We start from the raw sequence: 26,868 nt of genomic DNA, 5'->3' as shown, positions 1-26,868 counted from the left end.
TAAATAGTCCCTAACCACCTCTTTCTCCACAGAGGGCTGGCCATCTATTCCCCATGTTGTGATGCCCAGCGCAGCAGTCTGGGAGCTGACCTTGTTAGTGAAGACAGAGGCAAAAAAACCATTGAGTACATTAGCTTTTTCCACATCCTCTGTCACTAGGTTGCCTCCCTCATTCATTAAGGGGCCCACACTTTCCTTGGCTTTCTTCTTGTTGCCAACATACCTGAAGAAACCCTTCTTGTTACTCTTGACATCTCTTGCTAGCTGCAGCTCCAGGTGCGATTTGGCCCTCCTAATTTCATTCCTACATGCCCGAGCAATATTTTTATACTCTTCCCTGGTCATATGTCCAACCTTCCACTTCTTATAAGCTTCTTTTTTATGTTTAAGATCCGCTAGGATTTCACCGTTAAGCCAAGCTGGTCGCCTGCCATATTTACTATTCTTTCGACACATCGGGATGGTTTGTCCCTGTAACCTCAACAGGGATTCCTTGAAATACAGCCAGCTCTCCTGGACTCCTTTCCCCTTCATGTTAGTCCCCCAGGGGATCCTACCCATCCGTTCCCTGAGGGAGTCGAAGTCTGCTTTCCTGAAGTCCAGGGTCCGTATCCTGCTGCTTACCTTTCTTCCCTGTGTCAGGATCCTGAACTCAACCAACTCATAAATAGCTGAAGAGGAGAGAAAACAAATCTGACTCAATCTACCTTGATATCAGGCAACCGAAATGGATGCTTGCAGAGCTATTTTTGTTGATACCTCTGGGAAAACGCTCAAACCTGACGCAGATTCTCTCACTCAGTGTGAGAAAGATGACAAAATGTGGTTTTTCAATGCAGGGCCTCTGAAAGTCATACAAAGAATTCTCCCTTTCAAAGAAGGCTACTCACCTCCCTCATACTTGCATTTGGTATTTGCCAATTAATTTATAAGACCCATTCCTTTCTATTTAATGTGTCCTGTGTGTTTCAGTTTTTTGTTCTTTTCATCTGGCATGGAAACTCTCTCATTTAAAAATCAACATAAAATCCAGCTTAGAGAAACAATAACATTTTACCACTGTACTAGAGGCACACAGACATTCTAGGACAATTACTGAAGTTTTCCCATTTATTATTTGTACTGCAGTAGAACACAAGAGCCCCCGTCGAGGACCAAGACCCCATTGTGCTAGGCACTGTACAAAGACAAAGACAGCTCCTGCCCCAAAGTGCTTATGGTAAAAGATCATTTACTAGAGCCCACAAGAATCCTGCGGTCAGAAGCACTGCCAAATATTCTCAAGAACTCTTACAAAATTTGTTTGATCCAACACTTATCTCACAGCTTTACACAGTGAGTGAAATTTACAGAGTAAGTACCCCAGGCTGCTGCTATTGAAGTCAATGACAAAACTCTCTAACTTCAATAAAGCAATGTTCCTTCTGTTTTGTTGTGCTTGTGCTCCTACATAATTTGCTGTTTTCTTAATGCTGAGAATTAAGATACAATTCTACAGGTACTTTGCCAAATATAATACGTTGATTGTAAAATAATTTGGAAATAAATTGGGGACTTTTAAAAGACATTGGTGAACTTGGCAACTTTGCTAAATCCGCAGAGTCCTTCAGCGCTTAGGCATCTTTGGAATGCAGCATTGGACAATGTGGTTTTGCAGTGACGGTGCGTGTGTGCAGAGTGCTTAGATGCTGTACTGTTCTGTTTCTATGCCACGTTCCCTAACAGAATCTGCATCATTTCCCGTTAGGAGATTAAAAAAACAGAAAAATTTCAGTTACATTACATGTTTACAATGATGTGAAAACACACATAGCTTTGCCGTAGAGAAGGCAAATCCTATATCAAGTCCCATACATGCAAGGCATGGTAGGAACAGTGCCTGAATCCTCCTCAGGAATCAGTAAAATCCCACGAGAAGGATCATGGAATATATATTGGAATAGCCATAACTTCATGTATGAATTATAACAGGTCTGTACAATAGAAAGCATAGGTCATCCCCCACCATCCCCAAGATCACATCTGAACTATAACCTGTCACTGACAGCATGTCTACACTGGAGCTGGAGGTGTAATTTCTAGCATGGGTAGACATGCCCATGCTAGCTTTGATCAAGCCATCAAGCTAAAAATACCAGTGTAGCAGCAGCTGCATGGGCAATGCAATAGGTTAGCCTCCCCAAGAACAATCCTGTCTGAGATTCCAGGTTAATACTTGGGAAACCTAACCTGTCCTACTACCCATACAGCTGCAACCACACTGCTATTTTCAGAATGTTAGCTAAATCAGAGCTAGTGCAGGTATGTCTACCCAAGCTGGAAATTCCACCTCCAGCTCTAATGTAGACATGCCTTTAGATACTGGAGTGATAAAAGTGCTTCCTGTACTCTACCTAGGGTTGCCAACTTTCTATTCGCACAAAACCAAACACCCTTCCCCCGCCACACCCCTCCTCCAAGGCCCCGCCCCTTCTGTGAGGCCCCACCTCTGCCCACTTAATCCCTCCTCCCTCTGTCACTCACTCTCCCCACCCTCACTCACTCATTTTCACTGGGCTGGCTTAGGGTGCTGGAGTGTGGGAGGGGGTGAGGGCTCCAGCTGGGGGTGCAGGCTCTGGGGTGGGGCCAGAAATGAGGAGGTCAGAGTGTGGGAATGGGCATCAGGTTTGGACAGAGGGTTGGGGTGTGGGAGGGTGTGAGGCCTCTGGATGGGAGAGCAGACTCTGGGATGGGATCAGAGGGGTTTGGGGTGCAAGAGGGTGCTCTGGTCTGGAATCGAGGGGTTCAGAGGGTGGGAGGGGAATCTGGCCTGGCGCAGAGGGTTGGGGCGCAGGGCGGGGAGTGAGGAGTCCAACTGGGGGTGCGGGCTCTGGGATGGGGCTGGAGATGAGGGGTTTGGGGTGAAGGCATCATTTCTCAAGCACACTATTGCATAACTTTTTAAAGTATATGTAATTGTCACTATGGAGCTGTGAACTGAAGGCACATTGGGCCATCTTCTGCTCTGTTACACCTTTGCAACCTCATTGACTTCACACTTTAATGATCTACCTGCAAAGATCTACTACACGAGGGATGACTACTCTGGGGCTGCAGAGTTTAAGTTCTTATTATTTCGGTCTTACCAATTGTCCCTCCTAAGCACTTGCATTCTTTAATTTTGTGCAGCACTTAGCTATGACCCTGATAGAGGTTATGTAGAAATGGAAAGAAAAATAAGACAGACAAGTGAGGTAGATAGGATTGTGTGGATTTGTAAGAAACTTGGGGTGGAGGGTATTTAACCAAAATCTTATAGTGTGAGTAAGGGTCAGATCCTGTTCTCCATTGACTTTAATGACCCAGACAAGCCCTAAAATGCTGATTTTTTTCTAAAATACTGGGACTTTTACTCAAAAGTTTTAGTTTTGTTCTTCATTATGAACTATTCAGCCCTGATAGACCGACTAGTCGACTTACAGTAATAGGTCTCTTGCAAAGCTGGGTCTTCTCCCTTACTCCTCTTGGGTATAACTCCAGGCTGGGACCGAGAGTTCGGAGGACGGGAGGGAGATCAGGGCTGGGGCGGGGGCAAGGGGTTAAGGCCTGGAAGGGGGTCAGAGGTGCAGGCTCCTGGCCGTGCTTATCTCAAGCAGATCCCAGAAGCAGTGGCATGTCCCACCTCCAGCTCCTACGTGGAAGCACAGCCAGGTGGCTCTGCGTGCTTCCCTATCCGCAGGCTTTGGCCCTGCAGCTCCCATTGGCTGCAGTTCCCAGCCAGTCGGAGCTGTGGACGCAGCGTTTGAAACACTCTAGCTGCCCCTATGCGTAGAAGCCAGAGGGGGGACATGCGGGCTGCTTTCCAGGAGCCTGCCAGCCCCACTGCACAGCGCCGCCAACCGGACAGTCAATGGCCCAGTCAGTGGTACTGACCAGAGCCGCCAGGATCCCTTTTCAACCAGGTGTTCCAGTTGAAAACTGGACACCTGGTCACCCTAGCTCCACCCAGTCCCCTCCCTTAGTTTGCTTCAGCCATTCCTGCCTCCAGGCCTTCTTACATACTACTCCCTATGCTTGGAAAGGCCTCCCAATCCATGGTTGACAAGCACCCTCCCTGTCTCTCTTCAAATCACTCTTAGTCCCTCCTCCCCTAACCTGGGAGGTCTAAGCACACACACCATCAAATACAACGTCACTATCTGTTCCTTGTGTTCACTGCAGCACACCTGTGCATGCTATTAGGGTGCAATAATCTCTTCTGGGCCGTAGTTCCATATTTTAGTGCTATAGAATAAAATGTAAATCTAACTCTGCTATGTGAATAATAAAGAACCATCACAGTATGTGACATGCTGATTACACTCAGTGCTGACAACATACCAAATTGGGTCCATTTTTCCTGTTCCGTATCTCAGGAAACTATCTGCCACACCTTCGGCATTGTGACACATAATTTAACTGCAGTCTCCCTCTCTTTGGCCTCCATGACTTTCACTTCGGCTCCCCTACAATCTATTCAAAGCGTAGTGGCTAACTCCTCTTCAGCTATGTCCACACTACAAAGGTAAGTAATTATTATGGTGGTGCATGTCCACACTACCCTCCTTGGGTTGGTCATGCACATCCTCACCAGGAATGCTTTCGCCAACCTAAGAGGGGCAGTGTGGGGAGCTGAGAGCCCAGTCTCTCAGCTCTGATAGCAGCTCCCTGCCAGGAGCCTGGCTGCCCCCCTCTCTGCCCGGGGCTTCTCGCCTCCCCGTTCCCTGCCAGAAGTTGGGAAGCACTGTCAATGTCAAGGCTCAGGGGGGAGCAGGCAGGGAGTGCCGCCCTGCCTTCTCACCCCAGCTTCCAGCCGGGAGCGGGGTCCAGCCACCCAGGCTTCTTGCCCTGGCTCCCAGCCACCCAGCAATCCAGGGGCAGCTGGGCTCTAGCTGCCTGGCCAACAGCTGATGTATTTAATGAAGTGTCTGCACAGACATTGAGTCACTCTAACCACACTGACATAAGCCTTATGCCTCTCATGGAGGTGGAGTTATTATGTTGGTGTAGTAAGGCCTTACATCAACGGGAGGAAGGCTGTAGTGGAGACACTGACATAATTAGGTTGATGTCAGCTGCCTTATGTTGACCTAACCATGTAGTGTACACCAGCCCTTCTTCACTTCCTGCTAAGGGCACGTCACTCCTACCCTTAAGCCATTTCACTGCCTGGGGCTCCTTCCACATCCCAATGGAATGCCTCATCCTCAGATGTAAGGCTCTTTCCCAATCTGCTCCTGCCAACATCTCAGAACTTGTTTTCCTTGTGAACACTGTTCACTCTCAAATTCCCTTTGTTTCCTTTCTTGGCTCCACACCTATGACTCCACACTCTCAGGCCTAGATTCCTGGAAGAGGCTACTCTCCTTCAGTGCATCAGGGTAACTTGTTCCCCTCCTTCAAATCCTAGTCGGTGTGTTGAGCTATTAGTTTGCCACAACCTTTCACGATGGAGCATGGTAGTGACACTCACACATCCAGTCACTCCTACAATTCTAAAGCAGAAGCTGTAGCAGCTAATGAACCAGAAAATGACAACTCAAATGGTCACAACCCAAAATGCTCCACGTGCAGAATACTGACTTAAGTTTGCACAGGAACATACAAACTGCCATACTGGATCAGGCCAGATGCTGATTTAATCTAGCACCCTCTTTCTAACAGTGTCCAGTGTGTTGCAGAGGAAGGTGCAAGAAACTCCACAGTAGACAGATGTGGCGTAATCTGCCCCATAATCTTAATCCCTAAAAATTACAAATTGGTTTGTGCAATGAAACCCAAGGTTTCATCTCCCTTCCAACATTATCGTTAACTAGTTCTTGAGTATTTGCTCTCCACACAATATTAAGAATATAAGAAGTAACATGGACACTTCTGGGTTCTGAAAAAACTGTATATTAACCAAGCATAAACCCAACACTGAATATTCTTTTTATCCATATCAACATCCAATCCCTTTTTGCATCTTGTTAAGTTATCGGCCTCAATAATAGCAAGTAACAATGATTTTCCCAGTCTAATTATGGCTTATGTGACAAAGCATTTCCTTTTTATCCATTTTGAATTTTTCACCTCGGTTTCATTGAATGTCCTGCTGTTGTTGTGGAATGAAAGGGCTAGTCCTTTGTATTTTATTGTTTCCCCCACCCCTCGCACTAATGGTGCTTGTTAGTAAATCTGAATCAACTGATATCTCAAACAATTCATAGAGTTCAAGGCCACAAGAAACCATTAAATCACCATGTCCTCTGGTTTGATCCTTTCTCCTTAGATAAGGCAGGCTTGGATGAATGTAATACAATTGATTTCAGGATGTGATGAAAAGCTAAAAGAATGAGAGACAGGACAGGAGGAAAGAAGGGGGGACAGAAAGCAACACAAAGAGGGGAAAAGAAACAGGACAGCATTTTACATGCCTTTGTGGTGCAGGCAATTAAATATCCCCACTGACAGACTGAGGATTGGATATCATGAGAATGTGACAACTTTCAACACTCACAGGTGAAAACAAAGTTTCTTAAATAGCAGCAAGGCCAGCTGTCCTTCCTCTTGGGGAGAAAGTCCCTTAACCTAGTCTGCTTCTTCTGAATTGAGGTCGAGGAAGCTGAGATGAGTCAAGACGAGCAGCACTGCTGGCAGGTCAGGGGATGAGCTCCAGGGGGTGTGGGGGGGGCAGGGAAGATGATTCTTCTTTTTTTCAGTCTCTTTTTAAGAACGCCAAAAGGGGTAAAAGTTAGCAGGATATTTTATCCTTGTTAGTTTGTCCACCAATTAAATCCATTTTCGTAAGGCCAACCTTGGCATGGGTAACTTTATGCCCACATTTTCTTGTTTACCAAGTATGGTCTCACCACAGTGCTTCACTTATAGCCATTGGCCATTTTTGTTTAAACTAATTCAATTTTTCTGTCTGGTTTTCTTGCACCTATTCATAATCTTTATTTATTTTGTCCTAATCCTGTAAAATCAGCACCATTTAGTTCCATCTAAATTAATACAGTACACCCCCTTTGAATAGGCAGGTTCCCTCCTTCACCGACAGCACACAGACCTCAATTTACCCGTCCAAATGCCCCTCCCCATAGGGTTTGATTGTTTGTAAGTTATCAATACAACATAAACCTCAGCCCAAACTTATTCCCTACATTTAGTTACTACCACCACTTCTCTCCAGAACCTCCTCTGCCTCATTAAAAAAAGGTCTCTCACACCTTTTATAACCCAGTTACAGCTAACTGGACCCACCTGCCAGCTTGACTTGGCAGCAATAACTTCTTTACGCAACATTTTAGCGCCTGAGCCTATAATGATCAAAGAGAGGAGCCCGGCATTCCTACGTAGGGGCTTAGTCTGTCACTTCCTCTCTTCAGAGGCAGCTGTCCACTTTAGAGAGGCTCCAGGGTCAGCCATGGCTGCAGGAGTCTTTTGACAGGTGGTTCCAATGGAGTGAGGCCAGAACAGGGGTAGAGGCACACTGCTTCATACCAACTGCAGAACTTGGGGGCTGGACCCTCATCTTCTTCCACAGGGGAAGGATTGGAGGGAATATCCTCCTCCTCTCCAGGAAGAAAGGAGGAGGAAACTCCTTGAGGATCTTTCAGAGTTGCCTCCCCAGTACCTAGCTACTACACAGAGAGACTACAGTCTGCCCAGCGTTAACCAGTGCTGCATTTTAGCTAGGAGATGATTTTTCTGTCTCAGGAACTGAGATGTGGGCTCGTCTGTCTGACTAGTTAGAGCCAGAGTCAGAACTAAAAGGTCAGAGCTGGAATCAGAAGCTGGATAAGGGAGCGGAGCTGGAGCAAGGCTGGGAACAAGGCAGGTATAGAAGCAATCACAGATCTGGGCACAAGCACTGAGCAGCCAGCTACCTCTTCCTGCTGCTGCTGGCCTTAAGAACACACCTCCTGGTTCCCTTCTGCCAATCAGGAGGATCTGCCAATCAGGCAGTTCTGCTGTAACTCACCTGCATTCATTATACAGCCTGGAGAGAGAGAGAGAGAGAGAAAGAGAGAGAGCGCATGCGCTAGCTAGTCCCAGACTCAGCTGCTGGCCTTCGTTCCTGACACTATGCACTGCAATCCCCTTTGGGGGCTCTAGCATCTCCCAGGTATACCTTCAAAGAATTCAGATCTAGCCTCAGAGCTAAATCCAGAGGAGAGATGTAAGCCGGGGGTGGTAGGCAGAGAGTACCTGCTCTTGGTTCTGAATTTGGCCATCAGCCTCCTGGATGCTGAAATAAGGCCCATCTCTTGCAGATGGGGGAAGGAAGAGGTCATTGTGAGGTTGGTCATGAAGTGAGATGTCTCAACAGGAGCCAATGAGGAAAGTGGAATAGAAGCAGAGTCCAATAGGGATTCAGAAAGGGAAGAAGCAGCAGAGCCTGGCTGCATAATCACTTCACCTGCAGCTTGTAGTCACTATGGTGGTGTCCATGATTACTCAGAGCCAAGAAGTAGACACAAGTCTGCTTCATTCCATGTCCCAGTTCTAACAGCTCAGCACTGCTTAACATGGGCCTTTTGCATAGTATAACTGGTTCCAACTAGCTCTTACCAAAGCCTCTTAAAAGTACAGTTCCCCACAAATAAACTAAAACTAAAACTGCTCCACTTGCAATAATGGCCCAATTTCTCCCCGTGTATGCACTCAGAATGCACAGTGACAGCCACTTATCCCACATCTAGCAACATTTTCTTTACAAATCACTTTCCCTTATTCTTTCTGCTTATGAAACACTAGTTAGTCTTCCACTGTGGTAGATGAAGTGTTTCAAAATTTATATTGATGAATCAGAGACTTATACAGATCTATAATGCCATGTTCTGTTGCTTGCAAATCGAAGCTCACAGAATCAAACAGAATTGTAATGGAGTTGCTTCTTGTTACATCAGAGCTGACTAAGCAGCCAGGCATAACAGGAGATGGGAGTTTTAAAGCAGCTCTGACTGGAGAGAGCATATCGGTCAGTCGACACGCCGGCTTCCCAAGTCACAGTAACTTCAAACAGTACCTTCAGCAACTTCAGAAAAATTGGGGAGTAAAGTTTAGGCAGCTTACTTTTGTAGCTCTTGTACTTGCTACAATGCTTAGGCTCCTGCAGTGTTTAAAGCCTGCAGTATAAGCCTTTGGAGGGTTGGCAGGACTTCAGTGGTCCTACAAGATTCGTTTGGAGGACCACAAATCCAACTCATTATGATCCATGCCATGAATATTTCTTGTTGTGTACTCTTAGGTCTTCATGCTGTGTTGCCCAAAACAAGTTTGGGCCTGTAAGAACTGCAGCTATGCCACGTTCCTAAATGGGTCTTTTAACCCACTTTTTATGAGGACGTCTATGAAGCTACTATGATATATGGAGAATTGGGCCATTTTAGAAAAGTTGGCTTTTCAGTTGAATAAATTCCACGCACCCCAACATTCCCCCCACTCCCCAACACAGAGTCACATATTTTGGGTGCCTTGAGGGGGACAGGGCTATTCAAAATTCAGGTCTGGGAGCTTATTGCCTTCTGTTTTTCTGCTACTGCATTAATGTATCTCACACACGAGTTCCGATGCCTTTTGTCGGGACTCCCACCTCCACATATCAGAGTTCTCAACAGCCAAAGCAGCCGTCTCCATTTTTCCCCAATTTAGGTTCTTGTATGTGGAATTATCCTGCTAGTCAAGGAAAGTGTAGAGAACATCAGGTCCTAAACTACAATAAAAATTCACATGAAGGGTCTGACAAAGTTCTTCTTACTGTAATATTTCACTTGGAAAAAAGATATACAATTCAAAACAGTAAAGAAGGAGTAGCAACCATAATTTGCTTTCTTGAGGCGGGTGCTTGAGGATGGATAAATTCTGGCCATGCATGTTCCACCTAGGAGAGAGAGAGCCCCTTTTCCTTCTCCTGCATCCACAGTACACGTATGCACCCATTGGTAACCCATCTTCTTTCAGAGACAGGTGAAAAGGCCCACTGCTCTTCATTCTTTTACATTTCAATTTTTTCACTCTCACACTGTCATTTGTCCACATGCCTTTGGCCATGGATATTCCAACCACTCCTTCCAGGCAGTACAAACCCCTCCAACAAAAAATGCATTTGCCTATCACACTTCAGTTGGCACAAGTCAAAGATTGGAATGACCTAGCTGATCACCAGTCCAGATAACACCAGGGGAACGACACACTCCCCTCATATGGAAGCTGTTCCATCCCTCTAATCATTTTTTGTTGCTCTCCTCTTTACCTTTTCCAGTTCTAATATCTCTTTTTTGAGCTGGGGTGACCAGAACTGCATACAGTATTCAAGGTGTGGACATACCCCTGGTTTATATAGAAAATGGGTTTTCCTCCTGTGACGTTCTCTGATTAAAATATGACCATATAGATCATTGTTGCAACCACTGTTCTATATTTGAAGCAAATATTGTACAAAGGTTGTCGAGGGAGGTGTTTATGAAAAGGTTCTGATTTGCTGGTTATGATTATGCTATCTGTATGCATGTATCATTTTTGTATGTGAAGTTATGAGCATTGGTTCTATACTTGCATTTCAAATGTCTGCTCCTGGGGGAATGCCCACAAAGTAATTAGCCAGCACATCTTGGAGGAACTATTCCAACTGAGTAGCCCATCGAAAGAACATTTAACTGACAATGGACCATGGGAGATGCCTATCTACACTTAATGAAATTTCCTGCTGTGACTAGGCAAAATGCCTGGACATGTGACTTGCCCATGTGACTCCAAACTCCATCTTGTTGTTAATTTTCCACAGTAAGAACATGGGATGCCCTCCACAGGGCAAAAGCTATAAAAGGCCCTGGAAAGACCTCCATTTTGTCTTTAATCCTGCTTCTTACCTCTGTAGGAACTTTGCTACAAACTGAAGCTCTAAACAATGGACTGAATGACCCATCCAAACTGTGGATGTACTGCAGAGACTTGACTTAAACCAGCAGTTCATTCCATCACTGCTACAAGCCTGAACCAAGAACTTTGCCATTACCATATTAACCAACTTTAACCAATTTTAACTCTCACCTTTCTTTCTCTTTCTCTCTTTCTTTTTATGAATAAATCTTCAGATTTTAAATACTAAAGGATTGGAATCAGTGTGATTTTTGGGTAAGATCTAAGTTATATATTGACCTGGGTGTGTGGCTGGTCCTTTGGGATCAGAAGAACCTATTATTTGATGAGACTGGTTGTAAAGAACCACTCATCTCTGAGTCCAGTGTTTGTGGTGATATAAAAACTAGAATGCCTGAGGAAACTGCCTTCATGTTTTCTTGTTAGCCAGTGTGGTGAAACAGGAGTTTAATTTTGTGGCTGGTTTGGTATATCTTATAAAAGTTTTGGGTTGTGTTTGCCCTATTTCTCAGCAGTTGGTCCTGAATTTCACATTCTCAGTTATGACCCACTAAGGCACGGTTACACCTCCTCAGGGCATAGTTTCAAAAGAGCTGATTGGAAGTGAGTCATTTGCATTCCCCTTACCCCCAAGTACTTCCTAGTAAATCCACTTCATACATATTAGTCCCAAAAGCCCTCTGAAGTTCATAAGACCTTCCAGAGATTGCATTAACTAGAGAAGTTACATACACCCAATTCCCTAACAACACATACACAATTGCATTTTTTAATACAATGGACCGCAAAGATATTAAACCTAATTCAGTAAAGTTCATTCAGAATAGTGCAGGAAATGATTAGTCTGTCACAGACCCTTCCAGGTTTCTTTGTATACCACGTACACACAAAACAGAGCACGAGGGTCTAATCCAGGGGTGGGCAAATTGTATGCAGGGCCAGGGCACGGGATTGGGGTGTGGGAGGGAATGTGGAGTGTGGGAGGGGGTACGGAGTGCAGGAGGGAGCTCAGGGCGGGGGTTGGGTGCAGAAGGAGTGCAGGGTGTGATAGGGGGCTCAGGGTGCAGCAGGAGGCTCAGGGCAGGGGGTTGGGGTGCAGCAGGGGGCTCAGGGCAGGGGTGCAGAAGGGGTACGAGGTGCAGGCAGGAGGCTTAGGGCAGGGAGTTGGGGGGCAGGGTGCAGGAGGGGTTCGGGGTCCGGCCCGGCGCTGCTTGCCTAAAGTGGCTCCAGAGTGGCAGTGGTGTGCACCGGGGCCAGGGCAGGCTCCCTGCCTGCCGCCCTGGCCCCACACAGTGCCACTCCAGGAAGCAGCCGGCACCACATCCCTGCGCAGCCCCTAGGGGAGGGCAGGGACACAGGGCTCCGAGCGCTGCCCTTGCCACACCTCCAGGTACCTCCCCTGAAGCGCCCATTGGCCGCGGTTCCCCGTTCCTGGCCAATGGGAGCTGTAGGGGGCGGTGCCTGGAGGCAAGGGCAACGCAAAGAGCCCTCTGCCCCCCCGCCCAGGGCCCCAGGAATGTGGTGCCAGCCGCTTCTGAGAGTGGTGCAGGGCCTGCGGCACCACGGGGGCCAGTCCCGCGGGCCGGATCCAAAGCCCTGAGGGGCCGGATCCGGCCCGCGGGCCACAGTTTGCCCACCCCTGGTCTAATCCAATTCATGTTGAAATCAAGGGAAGTAATTTGGAAGGCTCTTAGTGGAAGCTGGGTCAGACCTTCAAGTGAGAGAAAAGGAACAACAGAGAACAGCAGCAGTCCAGAAAGTCAGGATGGAAGAAGATCCCAAGCCTACTTAGCCGGTACAGCAATTCCCCATAAACTGAGGTTAACACTATTGGATGCCCTTCACACTTACTGCACAAAACCTCAATGCTAACTCTCACGCACAACTTGTAAATGATCGGCTTATTGATGACACAACCGATCTACCTGTCAATACCTAAAATAATTATCATTGGCCACTTTTTACTCCAAATTTGCTAATTAGGGTAATACTCCAGGTGCCCCAATGTAGATGGATATGCATTGAACCAGACAACAAATGAATGACTGATATTGGGAAGGGAGAGTCTACAGTGATTTGGCACACGATTCAAATGAAAGTCCAACAACTCTATCCCTATTAAATAGATGGGTCAAAAACTGGACATGCCACTTTGCAGCCTGGTTACCATTTGACGCTATATATTGCATCATTTCTGATATCACTGACAATGCTAGCATGGTAAAAGATTCCTGGGCATTCTGAATGCTGGAAGAGTATATCCTCACACTACCTGTACATGTGTGGCCAATTTCTGCCCTCGGATAACACAGGCAACAGCCACTTGGAATCACATGCAGACAAAAATTGATCCATACTCAGTACTCTGCTGAACCTCTATTCAACTGTTAATATTTACCACAGATGTCATCTTGCTCCTTTTTGAGCTGCATGTATTATTATTATTGCTATTAAATATTTATATTGCATGAGTTCGCCCAATGACTCTTGAATGAAACTGGCACTTAATTTTGTTGGAATAGATTAACTGTATTGCTGTTACATTACATCATGGTCTCATTTTTGCACTTTTTACTGAGAACTTGTAAAAAAAAAATTAAGTCACTTCTCCCCACAAAAAGACGTTATCTCATTACTGCACTTTTTTCCCCAGCAGCATTGTCCATGCTTCAGACACCTTTTGCCCAACATAGCTCAAATTCAGCACCAATTACCCCCAGTGAAATCAATGGAACTGCATAAGCTGTAAGTCAATGATGAACCTGCCCCAAAATGAGTACTCTACAAGTATCTTTCTGTGTTGAATTCAGCTGCAAACTCTTCAGTGCTTCCCTTCCACTTGAGGAATGAAGAGCCAAATTCCACTCCCAGTTACACTGGTTCAAGCCCAGCAGTGCAAAAAAAGAGTAAAATTTGACCCAAGTTATGGAACCATACATCAAAGTACCAAAAATACAATGTACAAACAGTAGCAAAGGTCTAGAAAGCTGTTAAGATCCCTGTCCTTTCCCAGGTGCTAAGGGGACAGTATACAAATTACAATCCCGGGGGAAAATTAACTGAAGTCATCAACAACAAAATGTGATTCTTCTGCAAATTAAAATGATTAAGATCACCAGCTTCTGCCATCAAAAAGATCCAGAATCTTACCCTGGTATTATTAAATATTAAAACAATGGATTTTAGTTGTAAATGTGAAGGAAACGCATTAAGAGCTCTGATGATTAAGGGCCTCTGTTCATCTAACAGGCAATTGCACTGGTGATAGGGGAAAAAACCCAGAAAACAACCCTATAATCATGTAAAGCTACGCTGCTGTCTTTTTTCTATGCTTATCTGTCCTTTCTACTTTGTTTATGGATAGAAAGAATGTGAACTGTAGGGGAACCCTTTTTCCCTAACACTGGCACAATTTGTCGTGTTTTATACGACCAGTCATTCCAGCGCTCTGAGCTTAGCTGGCCAATCTGTTTAACAGAAACACCTCCGGACTTTCACCCCTCCTTCAGTCCTGGTCTCAATATAAATAAAAGGCTGCTATTAGTGTACCACGTGTGTTTGTTTTCAGAATAAATGTCCAGATGAATCAACTATTATTTTTAAGAGCCAGATTCTGACCCATCCTACAGAGGAGTGTATGATAAAGCAGGGTTGAGGAAACCCTAAATAGAGAAAGAATATAAAATACAGAAGAGAAACATGCAGCAACAGTAAGGTCTGCTGAACAAGCAAAACCCTGCTGACACTGATTCACAGTATTTTAAAATCACCTAAGGATTCTCAGGAGCCTCTTTAACATTTCATTCTCAACTCCAGACTAGGTTTTTCTATTTCTGCTGACATCTGCTACCTAACAGCTTTCCCCCGGCTAACAGGATGCACAAGTGGATTCTTGAGCCAGCAATAATCTGACTGGTGGACCAGAAAAGGTGTCCTGGAAATTGTATGCCCAATATTTCTTTCCTGCTGCCACAGTGCTTCTCACATCTCCCGACCCAGAGGGAGTAAATCTTGCCTCAAACGTGTGATCTTCCATGTCTATAGAGCAACATGTTACCTTGGTACCGCTGGGCTGGTTCTTGGAATGAATCAGAAGAAAGCAACAGAATAATGTTCTCCCTTCACATTCATTATAAGGTAACGATCTATCACTTAGTTCCTTTTAAGAAAAAATTGCTCTAATATTTTAAGTAGATTTAATTTTCAAGGCTCTTTCAGTACAGATTAAGCATTAAAATGCTTAATACAGAATGGAAATGTAATTTAGATTCTAAAAACAATGGGGTTCTATCTAGCAAAGGTTCAATATCAGAAGATCTGGTTTTAAAGTGAACAGGCATCAGGAAAGATTTCCTGAAAGTAAACTCAAGTACATTGCGGAATAACCTCCCAAAGGAAGTGGTGGGGGCTTAAATTGCTCAGAGTTATTAAATCTGGATCAGAAAAAGTGCTACAAAATGACAGAACAGGAAACCATCCTGCACCGATAACAGGGATGGGCTAGATGACCCAATAGGTCTTTATGTCCGCCTCCCCATCTCTAGCGTCTTTCAAAATTATATTGCTTCAAAACTGTGATATAAAGATGAATATCTTATCTCATAGCTATAAATAATTTTTTCAAGTGATTTCACCCCAAAGAACCAGCCTGCCATGCCCATAACTTTGCATCATCAGTCTCGTTTCCCTTTCTGTGTTCTAGTATCTCTAAACTTCCCACAGTTAATCTACATGCATTATTTCAACAAGATTCTAAAGCAGGGGAAGGCAAACTTTTTGGCCTGAGGGCCGCATCGGGTTTCAGAAATTGTATGGAGGGCTGGTTGGGGAGGCTGTGCCTCCCCAAACAGCCAGGCGTGGCCTGGCCCCTGCCCCCATCTGACCCCCCCTGCTTCTCACCCCCTGATGGCCCCCCCGGGCCTCCTGCCCCATCCAAGCCCCCTGTTCCCTGGTGGCCCCCCCGGGACCCCTGCCCTATCCATCACCCACCCCGCTCTCTATCCCCTGACCGTCCCCAGACCTCCCACCCCTAACTGCCCCCCGCAGCCCCATCCAACCCCCCTCTCCTTCCTGACTGCCCCCCCCAGGACCCCTGCCCCATCCAACCAGCCCTTCTCCCTGACCGCCCACGGAACGCCTGCCCACATTCAATCCCCCTGTTCCCCGCCCACTGACTGCCCCAACCCCTATCCACACCCCCAGCTCCTTACCACACCCCCGAACTCTCCTGCTCCCTATCCAACGCCCCCTCCCCTGCTCCCTGCCCAGTCACCGCGCTGCCTGGAGCGCCAGTGGCTGGCAGCGCAGCTGCACCAGGACAGGCAGCCGTGCCACGCACCGCGCAGCACAGAGCTCCAGGTCAGGCAGGGCTCTGCAGCTGCGTGGCCCCCAGAGCTCACAGCTCTGCTGCCCAGAGCGTTGCACCTGCGGTGCAGCGAGCTGAGGCTGTGTGGGAGGGGGAACAGCAGGGGAGAGGCCGGGGCGAGCCTCCCAGGCCAGGGGCGAGCCTCCCGGGACCAGGCAGAACGGTCCCACGGGCCGTAGTTTGCCCACCTCTGTTCTAAAGGATCCTTTCAGTCTATTCTTGCTCCTGTGCTCTTCAGGTGCCTATCTATCTGATTTCCTTTGAGAAAAGAAGATTCTCTCTCCCCAAAATGAAGGAATTAATTTATCCTTGAACTGAAACATTGCAACCGGGGCATTTAAAGGAAGCACACGGTAAAACATGCAAGAAAGAACACAGCTCCTTACATGCTCTCACAGAACTTTGTAAGAGTGCTGGGCTTTTCCTGGTTGCGTCTTTGTCGAAACCAACGCTGAATACTGCGTACATCCCAGTCCAGCTGCTTGGAGAGGCCTTCCAGTCTCTTCTCATCTGGATGCTACAGAACAAAAAATGATCAAATGACTGCAGATGCATTTTAGCTTCATAACCCATATCATAATATTGTTTTAAATTTAGACCCCACACCCCCCCAAGTCTGGTCAGAAAGAACTCAATCCTACTGTACGACTAGGATTTACGGGCTCTACCCTAGCTCTCTGTCAGCCTCATTGACAACTGGAAGTAAGGAAAAGTGTCTTCATACAAACACCTGATGGTGGATGTATAATCAAATATAGTACTCTACTAAAAGGGGCTAAGGCAATGCAGCTACATAGAGAAGTTTTAAAAGTTATTGGGGAAAACAGGAGGTTTCAAATCGACTTGGCAGAATTCAATCTAAATATCAGTTTGATAAGTAATATTAATATTTATTTTTAAGTTTTTTTTCCATTTTTCATCTCTTTAAATTTTCACAGTTGCACAAAATTAAAGGTGAGTCAGACAAGGGAGTGATCAGACAATTATTTAATGACAGTAGATGTTGAGATTCGAAAAGTTTTATAATTGTTAAAAATACAAATTGTCAAGACCACATTAGAATATAGAAAATAAATATCCTTAAATCAAACTCTATTAGGTCCTCAGGCAGCATTTTCCTTACGTTTGATTAGTATCAATGGAAATATATTTCTTCAGCAGAGCGTGTATTTGGTGAAATCAACATTTTCTGACATTTACCAGGAAAAATCTAATCTTTCCACGCCTAGTTATAACTGAAACCTTTTCTGCAACCTCCTCTCTAGCACTCCCTGCCTATCAAATGATATACACTCCTTAAGCAATGGGACCTGCAAAACCCCTCACAGCATGAGCCTTGTCTCTTTCATCCCTCTGTGTATGTGCAACTGATGTAACTGTTGACGTGACCAAGGGGACTGTTCAACTGACACAGAGAAATACATTTTCCTGTACGTTAATATTCAAAAACTACACTTTCTATTTTTAAAGTGGCAACTTCAAAGGAAGTCACCTTAGCAACTGAGACAGACGTGCTCAGTAAAATTAGCTTTAAGTAGTCATTTTCAACAGCAGCAAACTGACTGTTACTACATTGGAGCAGAAGTTACTCTGCATACTGTAGTACATATAAGGCAAGGGAAAATTGAAATTCACTACATGGGAAACAGGGGAAGAGGATACATTTCAAATTGTCTGTTGATGCTCTGTGTACAATATTCCACTCTAAGAACATTCCAATATCCCCCATCACATTTTAAAAAGATTATCCTGAGAATTCACTCTGTGCATCTGTTTTCCTGGGGATAAGATTTGCTCCTATAAGCCAATTTGATATGGTGGATGAAATGCAAGTGCTGCTATAGTTAAGACTGTGTGAAAGTTTCCACTATATAAACTCCTAAAATTCCATGGATTAATAAACCTGAAACAAAATCCCCACGAGGTTGAAATTTGTTATCTGAGTCCCCAGAGAAGGAAACAAGGGAGAAAAGGGTATTTTTTCTCTAAAGCTTAATTTTAACCAGTTCAGAGATTTGTTTTCCTTTTTTAAAAAGTAATTTGGAGTCGAGACCCATAGGGCTTATTCAGGCACAGCATTCACTGTAGCCAATGAGAGTTTTGCCTGGGTACGACTGTAGCATCTGGCATGTAGCAAAAATGACCAACTTGCTGGCGGCGGTTTATAAGTGTGGCTGGCCAAACAGCACTACCAGGATGGGGGGAGGGCCTGGAAATCAGCCCCCTGCTCTGTACAGTCATGGCACTAAGCCAGACATCACACAACTTGTGGTTCACACCACAACCACTGGACTAGTGAGCATGAAAATGATGCTCCAGCACCTGCCAGAGGTTCATCAGCCAGTTCCTTGCCACAGTGTAAGTATCTACATTCCTTTGCAGCTCTAAGAGGGCTTCCCATTCTCCATTATATTCTCGCTGGAGCTAGTTCTACGCACCAGCTAACTTAACTCAGCAGGAATTAGACTAAATCTTAACACAGAAGTCCTGTATTTTTCTACAGGATCTCTGAGTCTATTATTCTAAGACACCTTCCCTTCCCCCCTGAATCCGAGAGACAGTAGATGTAGTGGGCCTTTCAGACAGGCAGGTGTATCTGATCCAGCCTCTGCAAGTATGCTGCCAAAATGAACCAATGCAATGGTGAGCATGGCACCTACGCTTATTAGAAGGGTAGACTACCAAACCAAGAAGCTCAGCTCCCCTGATGCAAGACACGTAGGCAGGAGACCAGCACCTAGAGCTCTCCTGGCATATTTCATCCTCTTCAACACCCCCTCTGGTAACTTTAACCCTGACAAAATGGCCTGTATGAAATCATGATTTTGTTCTTTGTGAAAGACGTCTGCAAAGCCACAGGCCAGCTGAGATGTAGTGCTGTGTTCAGCTGCATGTTGGTGTTAATGTAAAATGGGAAGAATGACTAAAAGCATAGGAAAGCTTCCTCTCGTGATATCTGTCCAAAGTGGGCATATGCAAAGATCTTTAGATGAGGATAACGACACCTGATCATCACCGCATTCTCACTGCCTAGCCTAATCAGGAGGTGCAGACAGTGCCAGGAACTGCTGGGATAATCTGTAAACATTTTACCAACAAAATCCACAAACATGGAAACCCACAGGCCTTATCTGAAGGCAAGAAAAAATAGCTGTACAAAGGGCAAAGATGAATTTAGGGCTTCCCTATCGTTTTGTTGTATCCTTCAGAATTCCACAACTTCCAAAAATTCATTGTTAAAAATTATTTTCCTAGCTTTTTCGGATGCGAAGAATAGCCATCACAATACTAATAGACATCAGCCAACCAATAGCACCCCATCCTTCCCAATTCACCTGAGAGGTGTGAAACCCAAATCCAAATCTGGAACATTGACATGCTAACATTACTGATAAAGATTAACATTTTCCCCTCTTTGTCCAACCCCCTCTGCCCTCCTGCCACAAAAAAAATTAAAATACAAAAATGAATGTTAATATAAGCAGCCACATGATACCTATGAAGTATTTTCTATTACAGTTTCCCAGGTTAAATGTGCAGCTTGGTATGTTACTGTCATGTTCTAACATGTATGCCAAGAAGGGCTTGGCCAAGTTGCAAAGCTAGCATGGGTAATAGAATCTTTACATTTGCATTTTCTGCTTTTAACTGTGAAATCTTAATAGTTCTTTGGCTTGACTTGAAATTATCTTACTATAAGCGGATCAATGTTAAAGCATCATATCACCTTTTATAAAACAAACATGTTAGGTAAATACTGTACCTTTGTAATTGCAGTGAAAACTTTTTCCAGAATAGCATTAGGTTGGGCTTTCTGTGGTCCATTGGCCTGGACTTTAAGACCTAAGGCACAGGGTTTAGCTATAAACCTACAACAAAACAAAGACGAAAGAAAATCAAATGAGATTCTTCAACTATTTATTGCTGGATCTGTTATCAGTGACATGCCATAAATGTTAAAACATTAAAAAGAAGACATGGTCCCTGTCCTGAAATTTCTACAGTGTCAGATAACTGCAATGCACAGAATAGTTCAAATGCAAGTATGTACAGGTGTGCATCAATAGAAGAAAACATCACAGAATAAGAACGTTTTAAGGGGGGGATTTGAAGAAGGAAGGGTAACACCATCGAGTACGTGAAATGGGGAGCTGTTCAAAGCACTAGCGGGAGGAATGAAAAAAAGACCAGAACTAAGAGTGAGAGAAGGATCATCGGAAAAGAAGAGCACACGGAAAGAGCAGAGCACCATGAGGAGACTACTGTGTGCAACAGGCATGCAAAACATAGTATTTTCTCCCCCACCTTATTGCCTCATTAATTAACTAGACTCCAGGTTAGCTATGAACACAGAATTGCTTTTGTGCCCTGGATAGTCAGACACAGCTTTTATCGTCTGACAGCCTCAGACTTGCTTGACTGACACAACTCAGTAAATACCTACATAATCTACAAACATAAATGATTTAATCTAACTCAAAATGGCTTGGGGCCACTTCCTTGACAGTTTCCAATAGAAAAAGTATATCCTAAAAAAATCTTCTGCCAATGCATGGATCTTAGGCACAAATCCACAAAAGGTAAAACCCGGCCTGGCCTTAGGGAAAACAGCACCCTGGATACCCTTTCTTTTAGTTTTTGAAAAGCAGCGTGGGACACAGGGCACGAGGACCAGCTCCTGGCCTGGAGCCTGGCTGGGCTGCACAGGGAGGAGTTTCAGAGTCTGGGGGCTCCCCTGGACATAGAGCCCTCTGACCACCTACCAGCAGGAGAGAAGGTGCGCAGCCACCATCTGTGCCCGTGGGAATGGGGGGGCCTTGGGGCTGGCCCACTGTCTCCGCGGGGCAAGCCCTGCTGCCTGGACCTCCCTGCCAGGCTGGCAGCTCTGGGCGGCATTGCCCTCCCCCCACACCCGCCCGGCTGGCCAGTGTTCCAGTCCTGGGCTTGCCCACACTCACCCCTGACGTAACTGTTGACAGCCCAGGACCACCAACTTCTGGCAGTCGTACGGCACCCACCTGACCATGTGCCCACCAGTAAAACCAATCAATAATTCTGCATAGCTTATAAATAGTTTCTTTTACATAAAACCCATTTTGCATAATATAAAGATTAGCTATGGAGTTCCATAGCTAAGGAATAGGAACATTCCTTGTATTTACGATAAATTGTTCATATTAATGAGCTCCATTAATGGAGTTTCCCCTTGTACATTAAATACAATGTAGCTCATTGTTAGCTTGCCCATACATGAATTGTATGGAGATCAACTATACCTTGTGATATTACATGGCTCAAAGTTCATCTCCTCCTCCAAGCTCAAGTCCAACTGTTAACATGCTCAGAACGACTACAATTATATATACTTTATGATGAGTGCTGCATTTCACCCAATAACATTCTTGAAAATAAAGAGGAAAATATTCCTATAGTTTTTCCATTGCTCACACAAGGCTGTTTTAAGTTATCTGGCTAAAATCCAGGCAATGAAAAATGTATCCCCATGCAAAAAACTATGGTTCAAATGTAAATCACAGATCTTAGATTGTAAACTTTTTGGAGCTGGGATCATTTGTTTGTTTTGCGTTTGTACTGCACCTAGCACACATGGGGCCTGGTCCATGACTGGGGCGCTTATGCATTACAGTGATACAAATATTAAATAATTGAGGTGAGAGTTGTATTCCACTGCCCTTCATCAAAACCATCCAGTTCCTCAAGCTTCTAGGTACTTTGTGCTTGAATATACTGAATGATTCTCAGTTTCCCTTTAAAGACTTTTCATAATATCCTAAAAATTCAACAAAGTAACAAAAAACAGCACACTAAGTAGATAAGAAAAAGCTCTGTGCTTATGCCCCTGAATATGATTGCAGCCTCTCATGAGCAAATGTGGAATTCTTATCAATATTTAAACACCATGCTAAGACTGTTTTGAGCAAAAATTGTGTTTTCCTAAAGAGAACATAGATGATGCAAAATAAATCTCATTGCATTGATCACAGCAATGATGTTGGTTAAAGAAAACTGATTGGTTTCAGATTCTAGTTCAACCTTTAACAGGTTCACAAGTTTACAGCATGTGCCTCCTTTAATTTTTTTTTTTAAGTAAATAGACAGTGAGTCAGAAGAAATATGCATTCAAAATAGGTTGTTTACATTTACAGTTTCATGGTGCTCTGAGGAACAGTTCTGTCACAAAAAATTCATATTTCATCCTGCAACATTTGCGTCTGAAAGCAAATGCTAGAGCCTGAAGTCATTTTTGGTAAGTATTCATGGACTGAAAAGAAACCCGTACTGTGATTACTTAATTTCCATATTTTATCATTTGACTTGCATTTTCTCTTATATTTATTAGTTTGGATAAAATCTGCATCAGTTGTAGGAATCATGTTCTAATCATATTGTCAACAGCTACAATATTAGTTCAATAGCTAATATGTCAATGACGTATTTAAACTACATGTAGCCTTGTTCTCCTGGTTGATGCTACAGTCACTGACAATATGATCTGACAATATGATTAGAACATGATTCAAGTGAGCTGTAGCTCATGAAAGCTTATGCTCACATAAATTTGTTAGTCTCTAGGGTGCCACAAATACTCCTTTTCTTTTTCCTCGTTTCTTTGTTGTTCTATCACTGTAGTCCCCATTTCCCTATTGTTTGTCTGTATAATCTCTGTCTGGTTCTGTGATTGTTTCTGTCTGCTGTATAATTAATTTTGCTGGGTGTAAACTAATTAAGGTGGTGGGATATAATTGGTTAAATAATCATGTTACAATATGTTAGGATTGGTTAGTTAAATTTCAGTAAAATGATTGGTTAAGGTATATCTAAGCTGAACTCAAGTTTTACTATATAGTCTGCAGTCAATCAGGAAGTGGGTGGGGGGAAAATGGGAACAGGGAATGAGGGTGGGGAAATTGGAATCATGTCCTGCTAAGGGCAGGAATGGGAACAGGGCCACAGGTAAGGCTCTGTGGTGTCAGAGCTGGGAAGGGGGACACTAAAGAAGGAAACTGGAATCATGCTTGCTGGAAGTTCACCCCAATAAACATCGAATTGTTTGCACCTTTGGACTTCGGGTATTGTTGCTCTCTGTTCATGCGAGAAGGACCAGGGAAGTAAGTGGGTGAAGGAATAAGCCCCCTAAAAGTGAGCACCGTACACTTCATATTCTGTGTTGCAACTGAAATGAATATATTTGAAAATGTATAAAACATCCAAAAATATTTAAATAAATGGTATTCTATTATTAACAGTGCGATTAATCACGATTAATTTTTTTAAATCACTTGACAGCCCTAGTTAAAACCAACAGACAGCTAATGCAGAATACAGAGCACTTGCCTAATAGAGAAACTCCATCGAGAAACGCCACTTAGCAGATGTGCACCCAGATTCTGGATGAGCCTAATTTCCCAAATGGTTTTAAGGTGCAGTCCAAGTAAAGAGTCTTGCAGTATTCAAGCTCAAGGTGACAAAGGAAAGGGGAAAAAAGGTTTCATTCTCTAGCCAGACACAGATGGAATAACAGCAGTGCTGACTACCATTTATCTGATCAGCTAAATGCAGTTGAGGATATAACAAAACTCATGTGGATATTTATTTCAGAAACTTCATTTCCCACCTCTAATATATGTTTTTAAAGCTTCTGTAGACATCCTCTTATTTCTTGCTAAAGATGCTACTTTTCTGAGAGGCTGAGAATCTTAGCATCTGAATTCAGAAATTATTCTAAAAACCATTTAAAATTAAAGAAATTCTTTTGATTGCCCTAAGAGAAGGCACAAAACCAAAGGGAAAGTCAATCAGCATCCAAGCTAATTTTATAAAACCTTCAAAAGAGGCATCATTTATAAATAGAGACAAAATAGAGAAGGACTGTGGGTGGAATAAAAATAAAAAGACAGACAACTTTTTCACTTGTCAGGCTCACAAAGGAACACACTCTGAGCCTTAATTGCTGATGGCAGCATCCAGAGACATGAAACTAAGTACAAATAAAAATAAGATCATTTCAAAGGCAGATTTTCTAAACATTTGAAAAGTTATTTTTTCCCTTCACTAACGTCTCTTGGTTGATTATAAGTGCCAAAGCTGGCTTTTGACTACCTACCTCTCACGTGAGTGAAGAAATGACATTGTTCTGAGATAATGTAAATCAGATGGCAAAGTATTACACTGCAGAGAGTATATGACCCCAAAATGTGTTCAATTTGTAAGAGTCAAAAGCTGGCTAAAATAGCCTGAGGGAGTAAAACTTTACAAGGTGTAACTGCAGCAAGTGTCATGCTGATACGATCTTCACTGAACTCTCTGTGAGCCACTTGCAAGTACAATTTTAAGATGACAGCCTTGCTAATTAATATGCTGGGGAAAAATATAGTAAAGGGCAAGCAGAGTATTAGCCTAAAATTAAAAAAAGAGGAGACTAAAATTCAGTTACATCCACTGTCCAAGACAGATATATGCTCTAGATCAGGAAATTTTCTTTAATAATAAGGGACTGAAGTAAAGGGAAAAAATACATTTCTACTGTGCTTATTACAGCCACAAAAGAAACAGGAACTAAATTAGGAATAAGAAAAGGAGTACTTGTGACACCTTAGAGACTAACCAATTTATTTGAGCATGAGCTTTCGAGAGCTACAGCTCACTTCATCGGATGCATACAAAGCTCATGCTCAAATAAATTGGTTAGTCTCTAAGGTGCCACAAGTACTCCTTTTCTTTTTGCGAATACAGACTAACACGGCTGTTACTCTGAAACCTGTCTAAATTAGGAATGTGTTCAGCCCCCATTACTGCAGCGTCTGAGTGCCTGACAAACTTTCATAACTTCCTTAGCAAATACGTAATTTCTATAGACTATTGGTTTCATGCCTTTTAAATTCTATAGAAAGTTTCCACAAAGGACGGCAAGACATTCTGGGAAGTTGTACAGTGTACACAGTTTGTTGCTGTCTAAATCACTCAAGGCATAGTTTGCTATTTGGCTGCTACGGAAGCATGTACGGTGAAAAGTGAGTTTGTTAAAGCTTAACATTTCATGATTGTCTCTATCCTGGCATGCCCTCGTTTTTATTCCCCTGCTCTTGAGAAAGTTAAAGCATGTTTATGAAATTCAATAATAGATTATTAATCAAAAATTGGGGACTAAATTCATGTATTAAAAATGGTAATATGAAGGGATTTGTGCAAATCGAACAGTAGTGTTTTGCATTGCATTTTTAAATATTTCATACAACAATCCACATGTGTGCAGGAAGAGCTGGGTGAATAATTGATTTTTTTATAAAAATACTTGAATAGGCTTTGGGACACAGAGTGAAAGAAAGAATCATTCTACGGTCATGTGGTTAGGGTCCTATAGCAACGAGTATTTAAATTATTACAAAGTAAAACAGCCTCAATAGAGAGATTAAGAAACAGCAATGCCATAAGCCCCTAGAAGTGGGGGAGCCTCCAGCGCCCAAATCATGGTCCTGCCCTCGCTCCACCTCTTCCTGCTGAGGCCCCACCCCCGCTCGCTCCTCTCCCCCCACCCGTTGCTCACCCTTAATGCAGGTAAAAAGTAAGAGGGCATATCCCTCCCACGTTTTAAAATGATGGAGCCATGGCCCCCTTCCCCCGCAGTCCAGCACCGCTGTTAAGAAAGCCCTAACTGAGAATAACCTACAACCTAGTGGTAAGGGCACTCCAAGTTCGAATCCCTGCACAACACGAAGAGGAGTGGGAAACTGAACACAGGTCTCATACATCCAAGTGAGTGCCCTAACTATCGGGCTAAATGTCACAAGGTAGGCAGTATTGTCTCCTCCTTCTCCAGGCATTTTGTGACTCTAACCAATACAAAAAAAAATTGGTTGAAATCTATTTGGCAAATTCATGAATAGCTTTGAATCAACCGAAACTGTGTTTTTCAACAAATACACTATTCATCCAAAAATTTTCACCCACCTGTGTGTGCATATGTAACTCATGTGCATTTGGAGCATCTAGTGAAATTTAAGAGATTTTTTTACTGCAGTGTTTTTCTACGCAAAAAAAGTCAAGGAATTCACACTGTACCTCTCTCACTTTTGCCTCCATTGCAGTATTTCCAAGGTTAAAATGTTTATAAAGTTTAATCAGTGATGTCCTAAATTTGTGTGGTCAGCTATCTTTGGAAAAAGAAAAAAAAAGAAGCTTTATCAGTGATCTGCATGTCATCACTATGTTCTTTGTGATAAAACTTTAAACTGTATGCTTAAACCAAACTTCAGAGTTCAAGCTTAAAAATTCTAATGCCAGTATGAAATGCCAGTGTTTTCCCAAATGAATGTATTCTGCTATGTCACCATTCAGTGAAGGCGATTCTGCCACTTTACAATTGCTGTGCGGCACCTTCCTCCATAAGTACAGTAAAACCTCAGAGTTATGAACACCAGAGTTATGAACTACCGTTCAACCACGCACCTCGTTGGGAACCAGAAGTATGCAATCAGGCAGCAGAGACCAAAAAACCCAAATACTGTCCAGTACAATACTGTGTTAAACGTAAACTACTAAAAAAAGGGAAAGTTTTAAAAAAGATTTGACAAGGTAAGGAAACTGTTTCTGTGCTTCTT

General features: G+C 43.7%; 1 protein-coding gene across 2 annotated transcripts in view; it reads right to left on the bottom strand.

Annotated features, from left to right (window-relative positions):
- The window catches only part of CERS6 (ceramide synthase 6), a 217,068-nt gene that overhangs the window by 124,362 nt on the left and 65,838 nt on the right, over positions 1-26,868 (bottom strand). For both annotated transcript variants that reach the window (XM_048869580.2, XM_048869582.2), the window contains exons 2-3: positions 20,013-20,118; positions 16,636-16,766 (exon numbers count right to left, since the gene is read on the bottom strand). In XM_048869580.2, coding sequence (XP_048725537.1) covers positions 16,636-16,766; positions 20,013-20,118 — 237 coding nt within the window. The remainder of the gene's footprint in view (positions 1-16,635; positions 16,767-20,012; positions 20,119-26,868) is intronic.

This window comes from Caretta caretta, chromosome 11 (genome assembly GCF_965140235.1).
Source record: "Caretta caretta isolate rCarCar2 chromosome 11, rCarCar1.hap1, whole genome shotgun sequence".
In the NCBI taxonomy this organism is placed as follows: domain Eukaryota; kingdom Metazoa; phylum Chordata; order Testudines; family Cheloniidae; genus Caretta; species Caretta caretta.
This window is presented reverse-complemented; position numbering and strand designations above follow the sequence as displayed.